The 17,337-nt window shown below is 49.0% G+C and overlaps 1 protein-coding gene across 2 annotated transcripts in view; it reads right to left on the reverse strand.

Moving 5' to 3' along the window:
- The window catches only part of DNAH9 (dynein axonemal heavy chain 9), a 204,986-nt gene that overhangs the window by 165,510 nt on the left and 22,139 nt on the right, over nt 1-17,337 (reverse strand). For both annotated transcript variants that reach the window (XM_086624181.1, XM_086624182.1), the window contains exons 13-23: nt 16,485-16,681; nt 15,965-16,389; nt 13,915-14,137; nt 11,769-11,935; nt 10,526-11,396; nt 8,590-8,720; nt 7,349-7,475; nt 3,621-3,773; nt 2,500-2,625; nt 1,589-1,828; nt 416-576 (exon numbers count right to left, since the gene is read on the reverse strand). In XM_086624181.1, the coding sequence (XP_086480307.1) occupies nt 416-576; nt 1,589-1,828; nt 2,500-2,625; nt 3,621-3,773; nt 7,349-7,475; nt 8,590-8,720; nt 10,526-11,396; nt 11,769-11,935; nt 13,915-14,137; nt 15,965-16,389; nt 16,485-16,681 (2,821 nt within the window). The remainder of the gene's footprint in view (nt 1-415; nt 577-1,588; nt 1,829-2,499; nt 2,626-3,620; nt 3,774-7,348; nt 7,476-8,589; nt 8,721-10,525; nt 11,397-11,768; nt 11,936-13,914; nt 14,138-15,964; nt 16,390-16,484; nt 16,682-17,337) is intronic.

A 17,337-nucleotide genomic window follows, 5' to 3' on the forward strand; every position in this document is an offset into this window, starting at 1 on the left:
CCACAGAAGACTTGCATGCTTCTGGATGGGCAGCTGGAAGCCAGGTGGGACAACACAGAGCATCTCAAGTCACCCTAGGTGTCCCCATTGAGACAACTGAACCAAGTGGTAGATGTCTACTTCAAGATGGGATGAAAGCTTTCTAGATTCGCCAACTCTATGGGTTGTGGTCATCTTGTGCATAGGCAGACACTATGAGCTGAATCCCACCCCAGGATCTGAAGCAGATACCCCAGAGGGTACCACCATCAAATCACAAACCAGATGACAGTTAGACCTCCGCTGTTGGATTGCTGGGACACGGAGGAAGAACAAGAGGGGTGCAGGTGTCCAAACTTAATCCTTCTTTGGTTGGAAGCTCTTTTTCTAACTGTATGGGAAAGCTCACCTATGACAGTGTTTCCCGGGGACTTACCTGTCGGTCAGCGGAGTGATCACAAGCCGAGGGGTGTTGCCAAGGTATTCGTAGGAGTACAGGAACTGGGCGTCACAGATGTTGGCAAAGCAGTGCCGTTCCTCATCTGACCACCTGTGCCGGAGCTGTGACAGCCAAATAAACGCCTGGGCGTTGTCCACCTGCAACGTGCCCACAAGCACCATCATGGGAAGGTCAGGGATGCCAGGAAGATGCCAAAACTGTGGCTGCAATGACGTTTTCATTGGGGATGGACTGGTCCTCACTGCCAAGGCAGGTGTGGTGAGGAAGGTCACCTCCCTGCAATGTGGTGAGAAAGGTCACCTCCCCATCGCCTATCAGTAGAGGGTAGGAACCAAATTAGTAATCAAGTTGGTGGGAGAGGAAAAAGTGAATATCCAAGAGAAAGAGCAGCACAAAAAGACTCCTAAAGAGGAGATTTCAGAAGCAGCAAGCTGGGAAGAGGCTCTTATAGTGCAAAGAGAGTGGGAGAGGGAGGAAAGGCTGTCTAGACAGGGAAGGGGCCACAGAAGGCACCAGGGAAACAGGCTGGGGACAAAGGGCCAAGGACAGCCATGGCCAGTGCTCTGCACAACCAGCAGGCAGACTCAGCAGTGGGACTGCTTCACCAGAAACTGGGCCAAGGCACCACCAAGCCCAGCTGAGCCTTGAAGCCAGAAACCCTGTGAGCAGCCTGGCTTGCCTCTGAGAGGACACGGATGAAGGTAAAGCCACCACCCAGCACACCCAGGGCACCTTCCCACCCACCTGCAGGGCTGGACACTTGACACAGCATCAAGGACAGGGGAGTGGTGTGGGAGAGGTGTGCAAGACAAGGGATTTCCAAAGGAGTCCCTGTGGCCCCATGCCAGACCAAGGAAGCTACAAAAAGAAAAGCCCAAATGCTTTTTCTTACTTTCTAAAGACATACCTGAGACTGCACCCAGCAGCCTCCTGACACAACTCCATCATCTACCAACACGTGCCGTGAACAGCACTGCAGGCTCACGGGGGCTTCCTGCCTCCTTACTGTAAACACCTTGTAGAAGTAAATCTAGTTGTGTTTCTCCCACTAAGACAGGCAGCAACCTCGATGATTGAGGTTGGCCTATCGCTCCTGCAAGCCCCGCTCCAACGCCCCACACAAGACCACGCTGAGCTGTGAACACAAACCTTCTGCGCTATCATCTTTGCCACCACATCCCGAGCATGCACGTCGATGGTGCATATGGTCATGATCTTCTGCCTGTCACCCTTGGAGAGCTGCCCAATCAGCATGGTAACAAGGGTGTTCAGCTGGGTCACTTGCTTCTTGTGATATTCCTTCATCGCGTTCTCATAGCCTTCCTCCACCCTGGCAAAGGCAATCCCAACCTCGGTTGTCCACCAGATCTGGGTGCAGGAAAGAGCCACCTAGGGAAACGGGCTGGCTCAGTATCAGAGAAAACACCAGAGCTTCCTTACATTCAAGAGTGTCTGATCCACAGGGAGAGCAAGGATGAAGTACCCGTGACATGAAATTAAGCATATTTTCATACAGTAGTCATAGCAGGCAGGACAAGAGGGATCTGCCCCGTGACATTCATTTAAAACATCATATCAGTAGTAGATATATTTAGCAGCTACTTATTAGTAAATTAGCACCTTTCACATGCCTGACACAGCAGAGGAGGAAGAGCTGGAGACCACAAGGTTGTCAGAGGTGCCTCTCAGGGGCTCTTTTCTCTCATTAGCCCTCACCACCTTGTTGTCCTGCTGCACCTCTCGCTCCTCTGGGTGTACAGCCTTCTCGTGACCCACGGGGTGCACCAGGCTCTGCCCAAGCCCTGAGTTCTGTAACCCAACCAAAAGCGTAGCCCCCCCTGGAGTCCCAGTCAGAGCATGGAGTTCAGCCTGGAAACTCCATGAGGAGATTCCCAGGACAAAGGACAACTCATCCTTTCTCCCTCCTGGACACTGGAAAAGTCCCCATCCACAGGTAGAGGCCATTGCTAAACGAAGGGAAGGGCAGGACTGCAGGGGAAGCCAAGCGCTGTCTTTGCCACACGTTAGTCTGAGCGGAGATGAGGAGCACTAGAAGATACCTGGGCAGGGTAGTCAAAGAGCCATTGTTCCCTTGGCTTCTCCTCGTAAGCCATGACGGCTTCCGTCATCTCATCTCTCACAGTAGCCCTCATGCTCTCTAGTACGTGGTTCAGCCAGATCTCAACCTGGAGAAGAGATTAAATCACAGCGGCACATTCAGCCTTTAGCAATCAGTGAAGGTGGAGAATAGGACAGTCATCTCAACTCTGGAGTTAAACAAGCCTCACAGCCTCCTTCGGACTGGGTGGATTTCACCGATTCCGGTACTGCAGGATTAGCATCTATTTCCAGACACCAAGAATGCAAGGCAGATTTTTCTTGAACTTCTAGCTGTAGGAGAAACCAAAGTGAACTCCTCTGACGAGTAATTTGGTTTGGTGCGTTCCACCTCCAGGCCGTGACAGAATCACTCACAGGACTTGGGTGCAACCTGTCAGCAGCGGGATAAAGCTGCTGCCGAGCTTGGGAACACAATTCCTGCTGAATTTAGTATTTCACAGGCAGGGCCCTCACTGAGAAGACAGTTCAAACGCAAGCAAACGCCATCGCCGGGGAGCTCAGCCCCCAGTACCATGTACTTGAACTTCCTGTAATAGTCCATGGAGAAAGGTGCAACTACAGGGACAGATAAGCTGAACAGTAGTTTGATTCTTCAATTTCATACTTCAACTTATCCTATGAAGGAAGGAAGATTTGGAAAACAGGAAAAAAAGCTTTCTCTTTCAAAAGATACCCATGCAGAAGTACTATGGGATAGCTTAGTCTATTTTCAGTCTGCATCACCTCCCTTACTGAGGATATTTGCAACAATCTGCAAGATTAACCTTCAGAAAGTCTTAGAAGAATTCAAATAAAAAAAATAGTTAGAAAGAAGCCACAGTCCTTTCTTCCATCAGGGACTGTGACACCGTGACACCCATGCCCCACCTTAGTAAGGACCTATCCACAGTGCAACCACGGACTGTGGTGTGAGGAGGAGTTAGGCTGGAAGAGGTGATGTATAATTTTTCTCATGCATAAAGGAATAGTGAAGCTCTACGACGTCTTGGTGACAGACACCTACACAACAGGCAGGAGAACAGACTCAACGGGATAATTTTGACAATGTCTTCTCTCTCACCTGCCCACTGCAGTCACAAGGTTCACTGAACCTGACGTATTCCTCCTCTCTACTGTACATTCCCAGGCCAACCTTGGTTGGCTTTTGCTCAGAGTCCAGCTGGAATTTCATCTTGGCCAAGTTGTCAAAGAGTTTGGAAAGGTGGCGTTGCACCTGCAAAAGGAATTGTATAAATACAGACAGAACAAGCAGAATGGAGACCACCATACATGTCACAGGCACAATCATGTTCACAAAGCATGATCTTGGACATCTTGGTAGCACCATGTGTTCTCATACATGGCTAGGAAACTGCCAACGCAAGCCTCTTGCTGACTCTCCCACTACTTCAACCTATTTCTACATCATTTAGAAAATAGACATGCCTTAATAAATCATATTTCCCCATTGGGAAATCCCCCATACAAGACAAAAGCGCGTAAAACGTTCAAACATTGTGTGACCTCCTCATCCCATTTCCCTACATGTAGTGATGAGAGGTCTCTAGCCATTGCTCCACCTCATCCTATTCTCAGCACACTGTGGAGTTTTCTTCACTATGAACCTTCCTGTATTTTCACTTCCAGAAATCAATTCTGTGCCAATGAAAAATCCTGAACTCTCCTCCATGGAGAAGAAAGACCTTTATTTCGGCGCAAGACTCATGATAAACAGCTCAGTCACTCAGACCTTCTACAAAACCCCTATCTTGACCCAAAGTGTTCTTCTAGACTATAGAGTCATAGAATCATAGAATGGCACAGGCTGGAAGGGACCTCAGAGATCATCTAATCCAACCTCTCTGTCATGGGCTGGGACGCCTCTCAACTAGACCAGGCTACTCAAGGCTCCATCCAACCTGGCCTTGAACACCTCCAGGGAGGGGGCATCCACAACTTCTCCGGGCAATTTATTCCAAAGTCTTACCACCCTCATACTGAAGAATTTCTTCCTAAGATCTAAACTAAGTCTGTTCTCCTTCAACTTAAACCCATTTCTCCTTGTCCTATCAGTGGACACTCTTGTAAAAAGTCCCTCCCCAGCCTTCTTGTAGGTTCCCTTCAGGTATTGGAAGGCAGCTATTAGGTCCCCCCGAAGTCTTCTCTTTTCAAGACTAGATGGAAGAGAATAACTCAGTCCTGTCCACACCTGATTGAGTTTGAAAAGCCAACAGGGAGAAGCCAGCACCACTGCTGCAGGCTCTCAGCATCGGCACCTGTCCCCTGGGAGCTGAGCGGGTCACCAACGCTTCTTCTAGATCACTGCATAACACTAAATCACTGCATAACGACTAAATCACTGTGCATGTCACATGCCACCTCCAACAAAGGTGAGCTTCTCCCACGACTGGTGTTCCCACAGAAAGGGTCAGCTCACAAAGCGGTTCCAGACAGGAGTTGCCTCTCTCAATGACAGCCAGAGACAGGGAAACGGACAGACTCCCATGGGTGGAATGAGAAACGAGGGCAGCTCGTGATGCCTGCTGCTCCCATGCTTTCAGAGACAGGCGGGTGGACTTGGCCGTTTAATTCTGACTCACTGCCTTGCACAGGATGACAGCGCTCCTTCTCACAAGCTGTCCTGCAGGTCGACACAGCCCAGTACTCTTCTTACGCACATTCGAGCAGGGCCAAATCCTGCAAGGTGCTAAGTACCTCTAAGAAGCAAAAGGGCACCCAGCTTCCTCCCAGATAAATGTATCTCCTTTCAAATCTTAAATAAACCATAGGAATGTTTTCTTAGGTTGAGAAGTTTCTGCTCACAAATCCCCACTGTCTACTCCCAGACCTTGGACATTCTGCAGGGCTTCAGAAATACTCCAGCACTTGGTGCAGTCCTGCCAGGAGCCCTGAACACGCCTGAATCTGCACAAGTTCAATGCCCAGTTCAAGGGGACAGTATCATTGTGTATTTCATCCTCCTCTAGGAACTATCAGACTTTGAAACGACAGTGGCTGAGAGTGTATCCATGTATGATCCTACTTGACACTTACTTTGATTTTACTGCAAATAGTTTTGAATAACAGAAAACACCAGGAATTTCTTCTTACTCCACGGAGCATTTCGACACAGCATCTTTTCTTTGCTTCCTGTGGTTTTTTCTCTCCGTCTTAAGTATCAATCAACTATGTATTTATGATACTCTGCAGGCTGAAATCACCCAGCAGCAGAAACAGATACAAGTGGCAAACAGCAGCATTTCCAAATGCAGGTGCAAACCTGTTCCATTCAGGTGCTCACATGAATGCTGAAACGGTGAAAAGCTTAAAGAAGGTGAGATTACTCACTGCTGAAAGAGGGAATAAGGAATTTGTCCTTATCCAACACTTCCCATTTGCTGTGAACATTTTGATTGGTTTTACATACCAAGCTCAGGATAAATCATAAAATCATGGAATGGTTTGGATTGGAAGGGACCTGAAAGATCATCTAGTTCCACCCCCCTGCCATGGGCAGGGACACCTTCCACTACACCAGGTTGCCCAAAGCCTCATCCAACCTGGCCTTGAACACTTCCAGGGATGGAGCAGCCACAACTTCTCTGGGCAACCTGTTCCAGTGCCTCACCACCCTCAGAGGGAAGAATTTCTTCCTTACATTTCATTGAAATCTCCCCTCTTTCAGTTTAAGGCCGTTGCCCCGTATCCTGTCACTGCATCCTAAACAAGGACAGACAGAGCACAGCACTGCCAGGCAAAGTGATTGAGGTTTCCTGCAGCAACTCCTGTAGCACCACTAATTAACCCTAACTCTGCTATGCTTTGTATGGAAAAACATCTGCAGAACTACTTGGGACTGACTCTTCTGAACTCTGCCCACCAGGGTACAGGTGGTGTCTTCAGTCCTCTGGGGAATGGGGAAAGAGCACAGTGAGGCCATTACCTAAAACAGGAAGGTTACTACAGGTTCCTCCACAGGATGATCCAGCAATCCACCAAAGTCAACAGGAGGAATGGTATATTTGGAGTGATTTCCTCACACCTGGCATTCAGGCACCATCCTCAGAAAGCCAGCCTGGAGAGGAGAAGCCTCCTCGGTCAGATAGTGAAGCTGCCCAGTGCAGGGGGTCACATTCCCAGCCTGGCTCCTGAGCTGTGCAGGGATGGATGGCAACCCAAGAGATCTGCTTGCTTGCCTTGGCCATAGCCACTGTCTGACTACCAGCTGTCTTATCTCTCTCAGGTTGCATTCTTCTCTCCACCTATAATGAGGACATCCTAAAGGCCTTTGCATGGGGAAGGAAGAAGTGTCTGACTAGCAACTGACTCTTCTACCTAAAAAAGGGACCGCTGCAAGCCATCAGTCGTAAAAACTTCCACATGTGAATGCCCAGTCTGTGGGTCTTTCAACAGCAGATGCTGTTTGGTGGCATCCCAGGTTGGGTAGCCAAGGTCAGCAACAAGTTTGGCCGAGATCCTCAAGAAAGATGGTTTCCTCCAGCCTCACTGTATCCCATCAGAAACAAATGCACTGTTTTTACAGCATTAAAAACGCAGCTCTACTTGGTGCAGTGCTTTCAGAACCATTTGCAAGCATCGCCAGGGTTAGATCAGACAACACACAGTGCTCATGTTGCCCTTCAAAGATGTCAGCTGAGGGCCAGCTGTGAAAGAGTTATTATTAATCCAAGCGAGGGTGGGAGAAAAAGCACTCAAGAAAGGATAAGCTACGGGAGAGTCCCAAGACAGCATCCACCATGACATTACTGACAGCTGGAAAATGCAAAGGTGATGCAGTACAAGGCTTACCAGCTGTGGGTTGGTGCCGTTGGAAAGAATATCCAATAAATCTGCAGAAGAAATGAAGTAAAATCTGGGAAAGGCCAACCTCTTTGTGTCCAAATATTCAGCCAAAGCCTTCTCGCACAGAGACAACCTGGGGAGACAAAGCAGATGAACAGAGCCCAGGACAGGTGGATAAATATCTTTCCATGTTTCACGCCACAGTTTAGGTTATCAAGCAGCTTCTCTCCTACTGCGGGGAAATGCCAGTCGTGAGCTGAGCCTGTAGGCTGGTCCTCTCCAGCATTTTCCAAACAGATCAACAAAGCACACAGTAACTCAGAGATTTCTCTCGAGTCCCAAGGGTCAAACAGCCTGAGAGTCAGAGAAGCCTCATAAAAAAGCAGCAGCACAGGTGGAAGAAGAGGCTGGAGAGAGTCTGCAGTCTGACCGACTGCTTTAGACAAGCTCTTAACTGCCGCAGTTGATTTCACACTGGGATGAAAGTTTCCATAACTGCTTTTATTCTAATGAGCCGCATTTCAAAGTCTGATTCAAACCTACTCAACTTTTGGTGTTTGCAAAGCCTGAAAGGAAACTTGTTTGCTCCGATCGAAAATGAATCTCCCAGTGTTTACACGCTGAACTGCTGCTGAGCTTACGAAGCTCATAAAACCCTCTGTGAGCAACACTGCCCTTCTCTGATTCAAAAATAAAACAAAATCTTGATTTTAAATGGATAGTTATTACTGACACAACAGCTCTCATCAATTTTCACTCGTGTTCCAGGTAGACTAGCTCATATGTTGAGAAGTGTCTCCATCTCAGGACACTAAGGTCCTGCTCCGGGAGTCTGGTTATACCACGTGTGAAGGGTAAACACACCGGGCTGATTTCATACATTAAAGAACATGGGCTCCACTCTGCTGCAGATATCCCTGCCTGGACTGCTGAACAGATATTTAAGACATTGCATTTGGGGTGGCAGCGAGGCCATACGGTATTAAAACCAGCTGAATGCCCAGCTTTGCATGTGGGCAAATCAGTATTCAGAATGAGAGTTTGCATGTACACAAAGTCAGACTCCGCTTCGGGGGCTTCGGGGTGATGGATCACGAATAAAAAGACTGGAGAAAGATCAGAAATGCTGCGACTTGTGAATGCAAAGAATGCACAGTCTAGGAAGAAAGCCTCGGAGCACAGCTTAAACAAACTACTAGAGTTGATCCCAGTTTCTGACAAAATCCTGGAACTGAAGTTCTACCTACCTACTCTGAATGTCCTCCAGTTGTTGGGATAAATTTGGTTTATTGGTGGCCTCAACTACATTTGGAGTTTTCTGAGCCTCATAGGCCAGTTCTTTAAAATCTATATCAATCCCTTCAAAGCGTTTGGAGTCCTAAAAAGCAACACAAAGAACACGTTTACAGTAAAATACTAATTTTGTGTTAAAAGATCTCATCCTCAGAGTGCTGTCTTTGGGTTGAGGGGAAAAACTCTCTGCAGAAAACCTGCTGTCCAGTGCAGAGAGGGATCTCTCCACCATCTCAGAAGGGCTCTTCCACCCACATGCCTGAAACAAGTCTCCAATTGGGCACTGGCCATCTTGTCACTGTATTCCAAAAGGGTTGTGGATAAAGTGATCCATGCAGAAGCCAACACTTAGGACCAACCATTTTCATGGGATTGAATTCCTCTTCGAATATCTCCTCATAACTCTTCCTTTCGCATGTCCAGATGAAATACCAAGCTTCGCTGACCACAGCAGCAGGAGATGCTCCTATACGGGGGCAAAGCTACAGACTTCATGTGAGTTCACTTTTCCCCTCCTGCTACAGCGTAGGAATCCCAGTGCTCATCCCTGAAATGGGTATGATGACACTTGCAGAGGAGAGCCCTTCCTTGCCTTGAGTAAGGCCATGGAAACCCCATGTCAGCAGCAGAGGAGCACACTAACCTAACAAAGACCCTGAACTTCTGGAGCTAAACAGTGAAGAATAAATCAAGCTATGTTCAAAATGTCTCTGCTCCTCCCTTTTTCCCAGATCAGGCCTCCTGAGTGAGCCAGGACACGGAATAAAAGTGCTCCAGGCTGGTGACACTTCCACGTTAGCTTGTGTTCAGCCCCAGCAGCAAGGCTCCAGCCAGAGGGTCCAGCCCTCCCCACACACAAGCCACATGCCCAGCTTCAGATGAGCGTCCCATGCCCTGCCAGCACATCCTCCCCCAGCCTGGATGCATCCCAAGGAGGTTCAACCTCCGGAGGCTTTGAGCTTTTGAGCTTCGTCCCTTCTTCCAGGGAAGGGAAGAGGCTGATGGTTGGTGCCACCCGCCAGAGGAGAGGCAGACAGCTGCCCAGCAGGATGCAGATTTAAATCACGATGTGGTTTCATCCATACTGTTAGATAGTAGAGGGAGGAACAGTCCAAGCAGACCAGAGTGAGGGTATGGAGACAGGCTAGTGTATTGTCCTGGTGTCACCGGGATGTGCACACCCCCTCTGACGTGTCGGTCCCCGGCAGCGCCGCCGGTGACGCTGCACGTGGATGGGGATAGCGGTGACGCAGCCAACTGCGTTCACGGCGAGCGAAAGGCAGGTTCCTCAGCACGGGAGAGAGCGATCCAGCAGGGCCAGGAACCAGCTTGGAAGATTTTTCTTGATAATCAAGGGAATCTGGAATAAGGCTGGAAGCTGAACTCAAAGACACCCCCGAGGAGGTCACCAGTGACAGCTCCGTTCCATTTTCCGAACCAGGAGTGCAAGAACAGCCGCTCTTCCCCTGCACCGGTGCTGAAGGCAGGGAAGGGAATGCTGCCAAAGCTGCTTAGTCCAGCTCTGATTTGATGATTTGCAATGCTTGAGGAATGATCCCAGTCCCTTCCCCTCTGAGGAAAAGCAGGAATACGCCTGCGACACTGCAGGAAGCTCACAGCCTCGCGCTCGGTCTCTGGGGACCCTGCGTTTGCTGTGGAGGGGTGAAAAGCAGCTTCGCAGCGTGGCTCAGGGACAACCTACAGCACGAAACCGTCCTGGGGCAGAGTAGGGAAACTCCTACAGCACTAAGGGAGCCTCCAGAAAAGCAAACCGGCAGGAGAAAAGCCTTGCTTTGGGGAACTTGGCACTAAAGACAACCCTATTTTGTATAACGGAGGCTCTTCCTCAACATGTTCCAAACAGGAAAAATAGGATTCGGCGTTTCATACCTTGGGAAGCTGTGCCCGGATATCTTCTGAGCCCATGAATATGCTCTCCAAGTGACACCACGTACGCTGCACTTCAAACCAGAGAGAAATGACGGAGTCGGCGATGGACAGCTTCCTCTGCCACGCAGACACTTCCTCCAAGAAGAAAGCAATGTATTTGGATGTCATCAAATTCTGCAGCTGCACCTGGTTGTCTTCTAAAGTTTCAACGAGTTCCTCATCTGACTTCAGCAATGGAATGTTCGTCCTGGGATGAGGCTCATACTGAAACTCCATGGTGCTCCAAGTCATTTTTAGCTCCTTCAAGACCTTCTCCATACTCATTTCTCGCACTGCTTTGTCCACAATGCCACGAACCTCATCCTCAAACTTGTGCAGGTTGAGCTTCAGGAGGTCAGCCAGCGTGGTGTCCGAGTCCATCGTAAACCTCACGCCCGTCATCTGCATCAGTTGATTCCAGTGTCTTTCTCTAATGGCAGGATTTTGAAGTTCAGCAACAGCTTTCAGGGCTGTCAGCATGTTCTTCACCTTGCTGTCCAGCCCGGTGAAAGCATCCCACGCTCTCATTTCTTTATCCAAATTCCGAATCTCTCTTGCAAACTTTTTACACTCCAGATCCATGTTTTCCACATTAATATCCACCCATTTGGTGGTCTGCCAGTCATCAAGGCTAGTGTCCACAAGTGAGATCATATCCCAGAGCTCTTTGAGAAGATACAGCTCCTTTCTGCACTGCTTCAGTTGTTTATAATCTGGCACCGTGACTTCAAACAGACCAGCTGATTCATAAATCGAGGTCATGGCTGACTCCATTTGTTTAATCTCAATGTGCTTTGCATCCAGCAGCTGATAAGGCTTTTCGGTGTCAAACCTAGAAAGAAGTGTTTATTCTTCATAAGTGATATTGTAACAACTTCTAAAGCAAACATAAAACAAACAGTGCCTCTGAGAGACAGAGCAGAGATGAAACGCCCATAGTACGCATTGATGGTACAGACACATGGCACTACTGATCCCACCTTACAGTGATATCATGCACTCAGCATCCAAATTGAGTCTGCTGCCAAGCTGGACAGTGTTCCTGGGGACAAAACACCCCAGACATACCAGAGACAACACTGTGAGAAGGTAGGAAACGCATGCAAGGGCTACAGCACACATCCTCAGGGCACTCAGAGATAACCCCATACGGCTTTTTTTCCCCCCCCCTCGGGGCTGCTGTGATGCTGTAATTTGTCCGTACCTGAAGGGCGCTTCTTTCCGAAACCGCTCCCTGAACCTGTGCTGCTCCACATCGAACGCCGCGCAGCTCTTGCGCAGAACCGTCATCTCGCTCGCCTGCAGCGGAGCCACATGCTGCTTCACAGCTATTGCCAGCTTCTTGATATTGTTCCATTTTTCTGGCAGCTCCTGCAAGCACAATTCCGATGCTGGTAGGCAGCATTTGATATTTGATATTTGATATTTGAAGACGCATCTGATCCGTTTATGGATAATCACAGAACAAGAAAAGCAACAGATTCCGTGTCTAAAACTGTAAGGAAGCTTTGTCGAGATTCGAAGGCTAAACATGCAATTTGGGATAAAACTTACCAGTTATTCGCAATTTTGAAGACTAATGAAGACTGAGACCTTGTAACTGGCTGCTCTGACTGTAAAAGCATGTTCAATAACTCCAGAAGAAGGGTCGCAGAGTAGATCCTGGGCTGCCAGGAAGGCTCAGTGCTCAGGAGAGAGCAGTGACCCTCACACCGAGCCCAGTGGGACCCAGACCCTGCTGGGAGCACCTGAGGGCAGGAGGATGGGCTGTGGGTGCAAACTCGTCAGATCATCCGGCTTCCCAGAGCTAACTAAGAAACGGAGCCTGGGAAATTGCCTGCCGGCTCTTCGAGCAGAAGATGATGTTATACCAGAAGGACTTCCAGAGAGCTCTCTGGGGTAAATCCCTCCAGCCTGTGTATTAATATTAGTACTAAATAAGACTAGTTTCTTTCTCAGCTCTGCATCCAACCTGCAAGCGCGCAGTACTGCTGGCAGTTCACCCTCTGTACCTGGAATTCTCTTCAGAAAAGGATTTTATTTCTTCTCACTAGGCTTCTCAGGCCATGTCCTCAGCCCAGACGCCATCCATCTCCACTACCATGGAGGGAGCAGAACCTAGAGGAACTTATTTCTGGTTTTCCCACTGTATACAGGAGTGAATAAATCATTCAACGACACAACATGTTGCTGTCACTTGTCAGAAAGACCAAGCCTGTTTTGTTATCCTCTGCATCTGAATGGTTGCCCTGCATCCCCTCCTTTCTTCTATCGGAAAAATAAATCAGTTGTTTGAACATACTTGCACAAACAAGCACCAAACAAGCATCTCTTGGGCAGAGGAATCAGCAGTCAGGTCCCCGCAGCCCCATGTTTTATACTGGGCTGAAGCTGTTGCAGCAGCCAAAGCATCCACATAATGCAGCTCTCCTGGTTTTCAGAGAGTCTGTGGGAACCTACAGATCCTTAGAACCCTTAAATATTCCGGATTTGGTGACCTAATCATCCGTGGATCACAGTTGCACAAACAGAAAACCAAGGAATTGCTAACTCTACTCAGCTCCCAGCCAAGCCTGCAGCAGAGAACTGACGCCTTTGCTGCACAGGTGCATAAGGCAGGAACATCTCCCCAAGAGGTCCTGCCTTAAACCTTGTGTCCTACACAGACCCCTCTGCCCACAGGGTATCCATCAGCACGTAGCCACACGCTTCTTCGCTGTAACACCTTGGCTCTTGCCAGTGCTCATCTCCTGTTCCCCGAGAACGGCTGGGTCCCTCGCAATCTTTACTAACCTCCATCTCATAGTCCCCCTTTCTTTCTTTTCCAAGAGAAAACTGATTCATCAGAGCTAGATGTGGAAAGGTGCCAAAATACTTTCAGAACCTGCTCCCAGTGACGTCATCTGGGTCAAGCAGATTTGGTGTTACAGACCCAGTGGAGGACTGAAGTCCTATGAGAAGGCAACTCCTCTGCCAACGTTATCCTTCCCATCTCCACAGTTGCCAAGAACTGGCTTATTTAAAAATAATTATAATTCAACCTAATTAACAGATGTATTTGAAAATGCATTAATTTTTTTCAAGAGTAATCGCTGGGAGTTGGAGCAGGCAATTCGGTGTTTTTCATACATAACAAAAGGCTTAATCTCTGCTTTAAAAGAAAAATCTCAATGTAACTCCAAAATTTAGAGCTATTAAGGCACATCCTGCAATAGCAAAGCACTATCCACTGAGGCCCTCTAATGACGGGGAGCGAGGTCTCAAATATTCCTGCAACGCTCTTAAGCTCACACGCTCTTGGACATCTGCTACTCGGCAAATCGGTGTGTCCGTCGCGAGTTTCCACCCACCTCCAGCTGCTTATGGACTTCCTCTGGCAGCTGTTGCTCGTACGTCTTCAGCAGCTCGATGGTCTGCTTCAGGGGCTCAAACATGGCATCAGTGACACTCTGCCTTTCTTTAACAGCCAGGAGATGACCCATGGTCTCCACCAAGCCATCATAGTCGCCTTTTTCAACCTTTTTGCTCAAGCCTCTATCGGCAGTTTTTATGAACTCGTCCAGGTCAGCCAAGCTGTATAACACAAAGCAGGAAAGCACAAAATGAGAGCACTTCTTCCTGAAATAATTCTCCACCTTATGGCTGGCAGCTGGCCTGGCATGGACAGGGAAAGGCCTGGCTAACCCTGCCCATTGCATGGCAACACGCTGAGGGCATCAGAACCACAGCTGATAGAATAGAATAGAATCACAGAATGGTTTGGGTTGGAAGGAACCTCAAAGATCATCTAGTTCCAACCCCCCTGCCATGGGCAGGGAAATCCTCCACTACACCAGGTTGCCCAAAGCCTCATCCAGCCTGGCCTTGAACACTGCCAGGTATGGGGCAGCCACAACTTCTCTGGGCAACCTGTTCCAGTACCTCACCACCCTCAATGTAAAGAATTTCTTTCTTATATCTAACCTAAATGCTCTACCTGATGCTCAACGGGACCCACAGATGTGGTACAGCTTCCTGCAAGGAACAGGTAAATTGGTTGGGACTTCTCAGGTTGGAGAAAAGGTATATGGGAAGGAATATAGCAGAGACCTGTGAGCTCAGGAGTGGTCTGGGGAGAGAGAGTTTAAAAGGACAGTTTTCGTCCCATCTCTTGCAATACAAGAATTCAGGGTCCCCAAATGAATCTGGCCGGTCGTAAAGCTGCAACAAACAGGGATACTTCTTCTTCACCCACTGCCCCATTTCACAGGATGACTCCGTGCTGCAGGAGGATGCAGGTAACAAAAATTCACAGCAGTTCAGAAAAGCAACCAAATATTTGTAGGAGAAAAATATTCCATCCAGGTCTTTAAATACAAAGGCACGGGCCTGTCTCTCAAAGTCCTTGAGCCGTAAATCATTAGAGACAAGGAGAGGATTTGGGGGAAGTTTCCCTACCTGCTCACCCTGCTCTAATCTCCCCAGCTACTGGGCACTGCCGGCAGAGGCACGATGGGCTCCTGGATCCCTGGTCCTTTCCAGCACAGCCATTCTCTTCTCAAAACACTTACTTTTTAAGTGCCCACTTAAATTCTGCAGATGCTGCTGGGCCAAAACGTATCCTTAAATACTTCACCTAATAATGCCTAAACTGCAGAGTCAGGGACTCTTAGTAAGAGCTCCTAAATACCTGTTCTACGTTGTGCAAAAACCTCTTTGCACAGAAATTACTTAACAGAATCACGGAGCTGAAAAGGACCCAGGAGGCCATGTCATCCACCACCCCCCGCAGCCTTCACTACTCTACGCGTGTCCGTGAACGCTTCTGTGTAAGCGTCCAAGCCCTGTGACATCCTGCGGTTGGGACCACTCAGATACTGCCACATCGTCCCGCGCAGACCTGGCAGCCGAGCGGTACGCGGCGCAGGGAACACATGTTAATTCAGAGCTGACATCCCCAGCTCCTCCTTTTTGTAACCTTGAAGCTACCTGCATTTAGAAATGGAGTAGGCACCTCATGGCATTAACGCAGCTTTACTGATGGCTAATTTCAAATTCAACCAAGTCAGCGCAGAGCCCTGGCAGAGGTGAGTTTAGCTGGATCAGGACGAGCAGACAAACAGACGTCCTATCTAATGGCACACAGCAGGTCCCAGGAGCACCAGCTCATGGGATGTCAATGGTACCAAGTCCATTAACAGTTTCCACTTTACACACTCAATCATACCAGTTCCCACCAGAGATCAGGGGATGGAAGATACAGGGGATGCGATGGAGCTGGCACACAGCATGGGCCGCCTTCTCTTGCTCCTGTATGATCCCATTGGTTATCAGTGTGAAAGGATAAAGTCCAGCCAAGACAAGAGAAACCCGCTTTGGTCAGCACAGGTCCTGGGGACAGGGGGCAGGAACAGCTCTTACCTGTGTGTGACATGGTCCACGAGATGCTGCTTGAACACCAAGCTCCACCTTTTAATCACATTCAGCAAGGAAGCCTTGAAAGGCCGAGCATCAACTTTCATCCAGCTCTGGAAGATGCTGATGGGCTCGATGCGATTCACTTCTTCATAGATCTTCTCGTAGGAGTCGATCTGCTCTCTGAACTGCTGCAGCGTGGGAGGTGTCTCAGGGACTCCGTCCTCCGCATGAGCCTCTATTTCTGCAGCGGTGAGGATGTGCCCGTAGAGGAGGAACTGGCGGCAGAACTCCTTCCTGTCGTCCCCGTAGAGGTAGGAGTAGTGGTCGAAAGCACTGCGGTAATCGCAGCAGGCCGTCATCACAGCCTGCACACGTCCCATCAGGTCACGGCGCATGTCGGCCAGGTCAGCCATGTCCTCCATGTCAGCCTAGGAGAGAAGAGAAGAGGAGAAGGCAGTCATTCAGGAGCAGCATGGCACCTCTGCACTGTCACACAGCAGGAGGGAGCTCCACAGCCACCCACCTGGTAGTGGAGGAAGCCACTGTGTTCAGCCAGCCTGGGCACCAGCGATGAGATCCGGTAGATGTCATTTAGAAGACTTTCCACCATGTCATAGAAGCCATCATTTGTGCCAGGGTCCAAGGAGGGATGAAATATCAAATCTGGGATCACCAAATCCAGCTGCACCTCAAACAGGGGAGCGAGCCCTGCCTTGGGATCTGGTAGGGAAGAACAGAGATGCGAAGATCTTTTTCAAGGGGAGAAAAGTGATCTTGAGCCACCACTAACATCCCATCACAAGATGCACACATAGGGACACCAGGCAGGTGTGATCCCAGACACCCACTCGCTGGGTCCAGTGACGTGTCTGCACACGTCACGGAGAAGATGCTGGCAAACTAGCTGATGTTCTGGTACCCACAGGAGATGCTGAAGAACAGATGAGACACGAGTGATTCAAGGACCGGAAAAAATGCGGTGGAGGAAAGCCTTACAGAGAGCAGGCTCTTTAGCTAATCAAAAGGGAGTCTGAGAGCTGAACAATTACAGCACATAAGTACTTGCAGAGGAGAAAAACAACAAGAACCAAGAGGCTCTTTAATTTAGTGGAGAAAGGCATAAAAAAACGCCAGCGACCGGAAACTGAAGCCAAATGCAAATGCGTAATTATGTGCATGTTTTTAGCAAGATGGTGAAGAAATGGATGCAATTCTCCAACCCAGTGTGTCTCCACGTCCAGGAGGGAAGCATTCCTGGAGACGTGCTTTAGCTGGACACAAGCTGCTCTCAGCAGAGTGAGTGGACTTCCCTGGCAGCCTTAGGCAGGAGGTCTGAGTTAGTGACTCCTGAACCCATCTCGTCTCTTCCCCAGACT

Source organism: Tauraco erythrolophus, chromosome 20 (assembly GCF_009769465.1).
Source record: "Tauraco erythrolophus isolate bTauEry1 chromosome 20, bTauEry1.pri, whole genome shotgun sequence".
NCBI lineage: Eukaryota > Metazoa > Chordata > Aves > Musophagiformes > Musophagidae > Tauraco > Tauraco erythrolophus.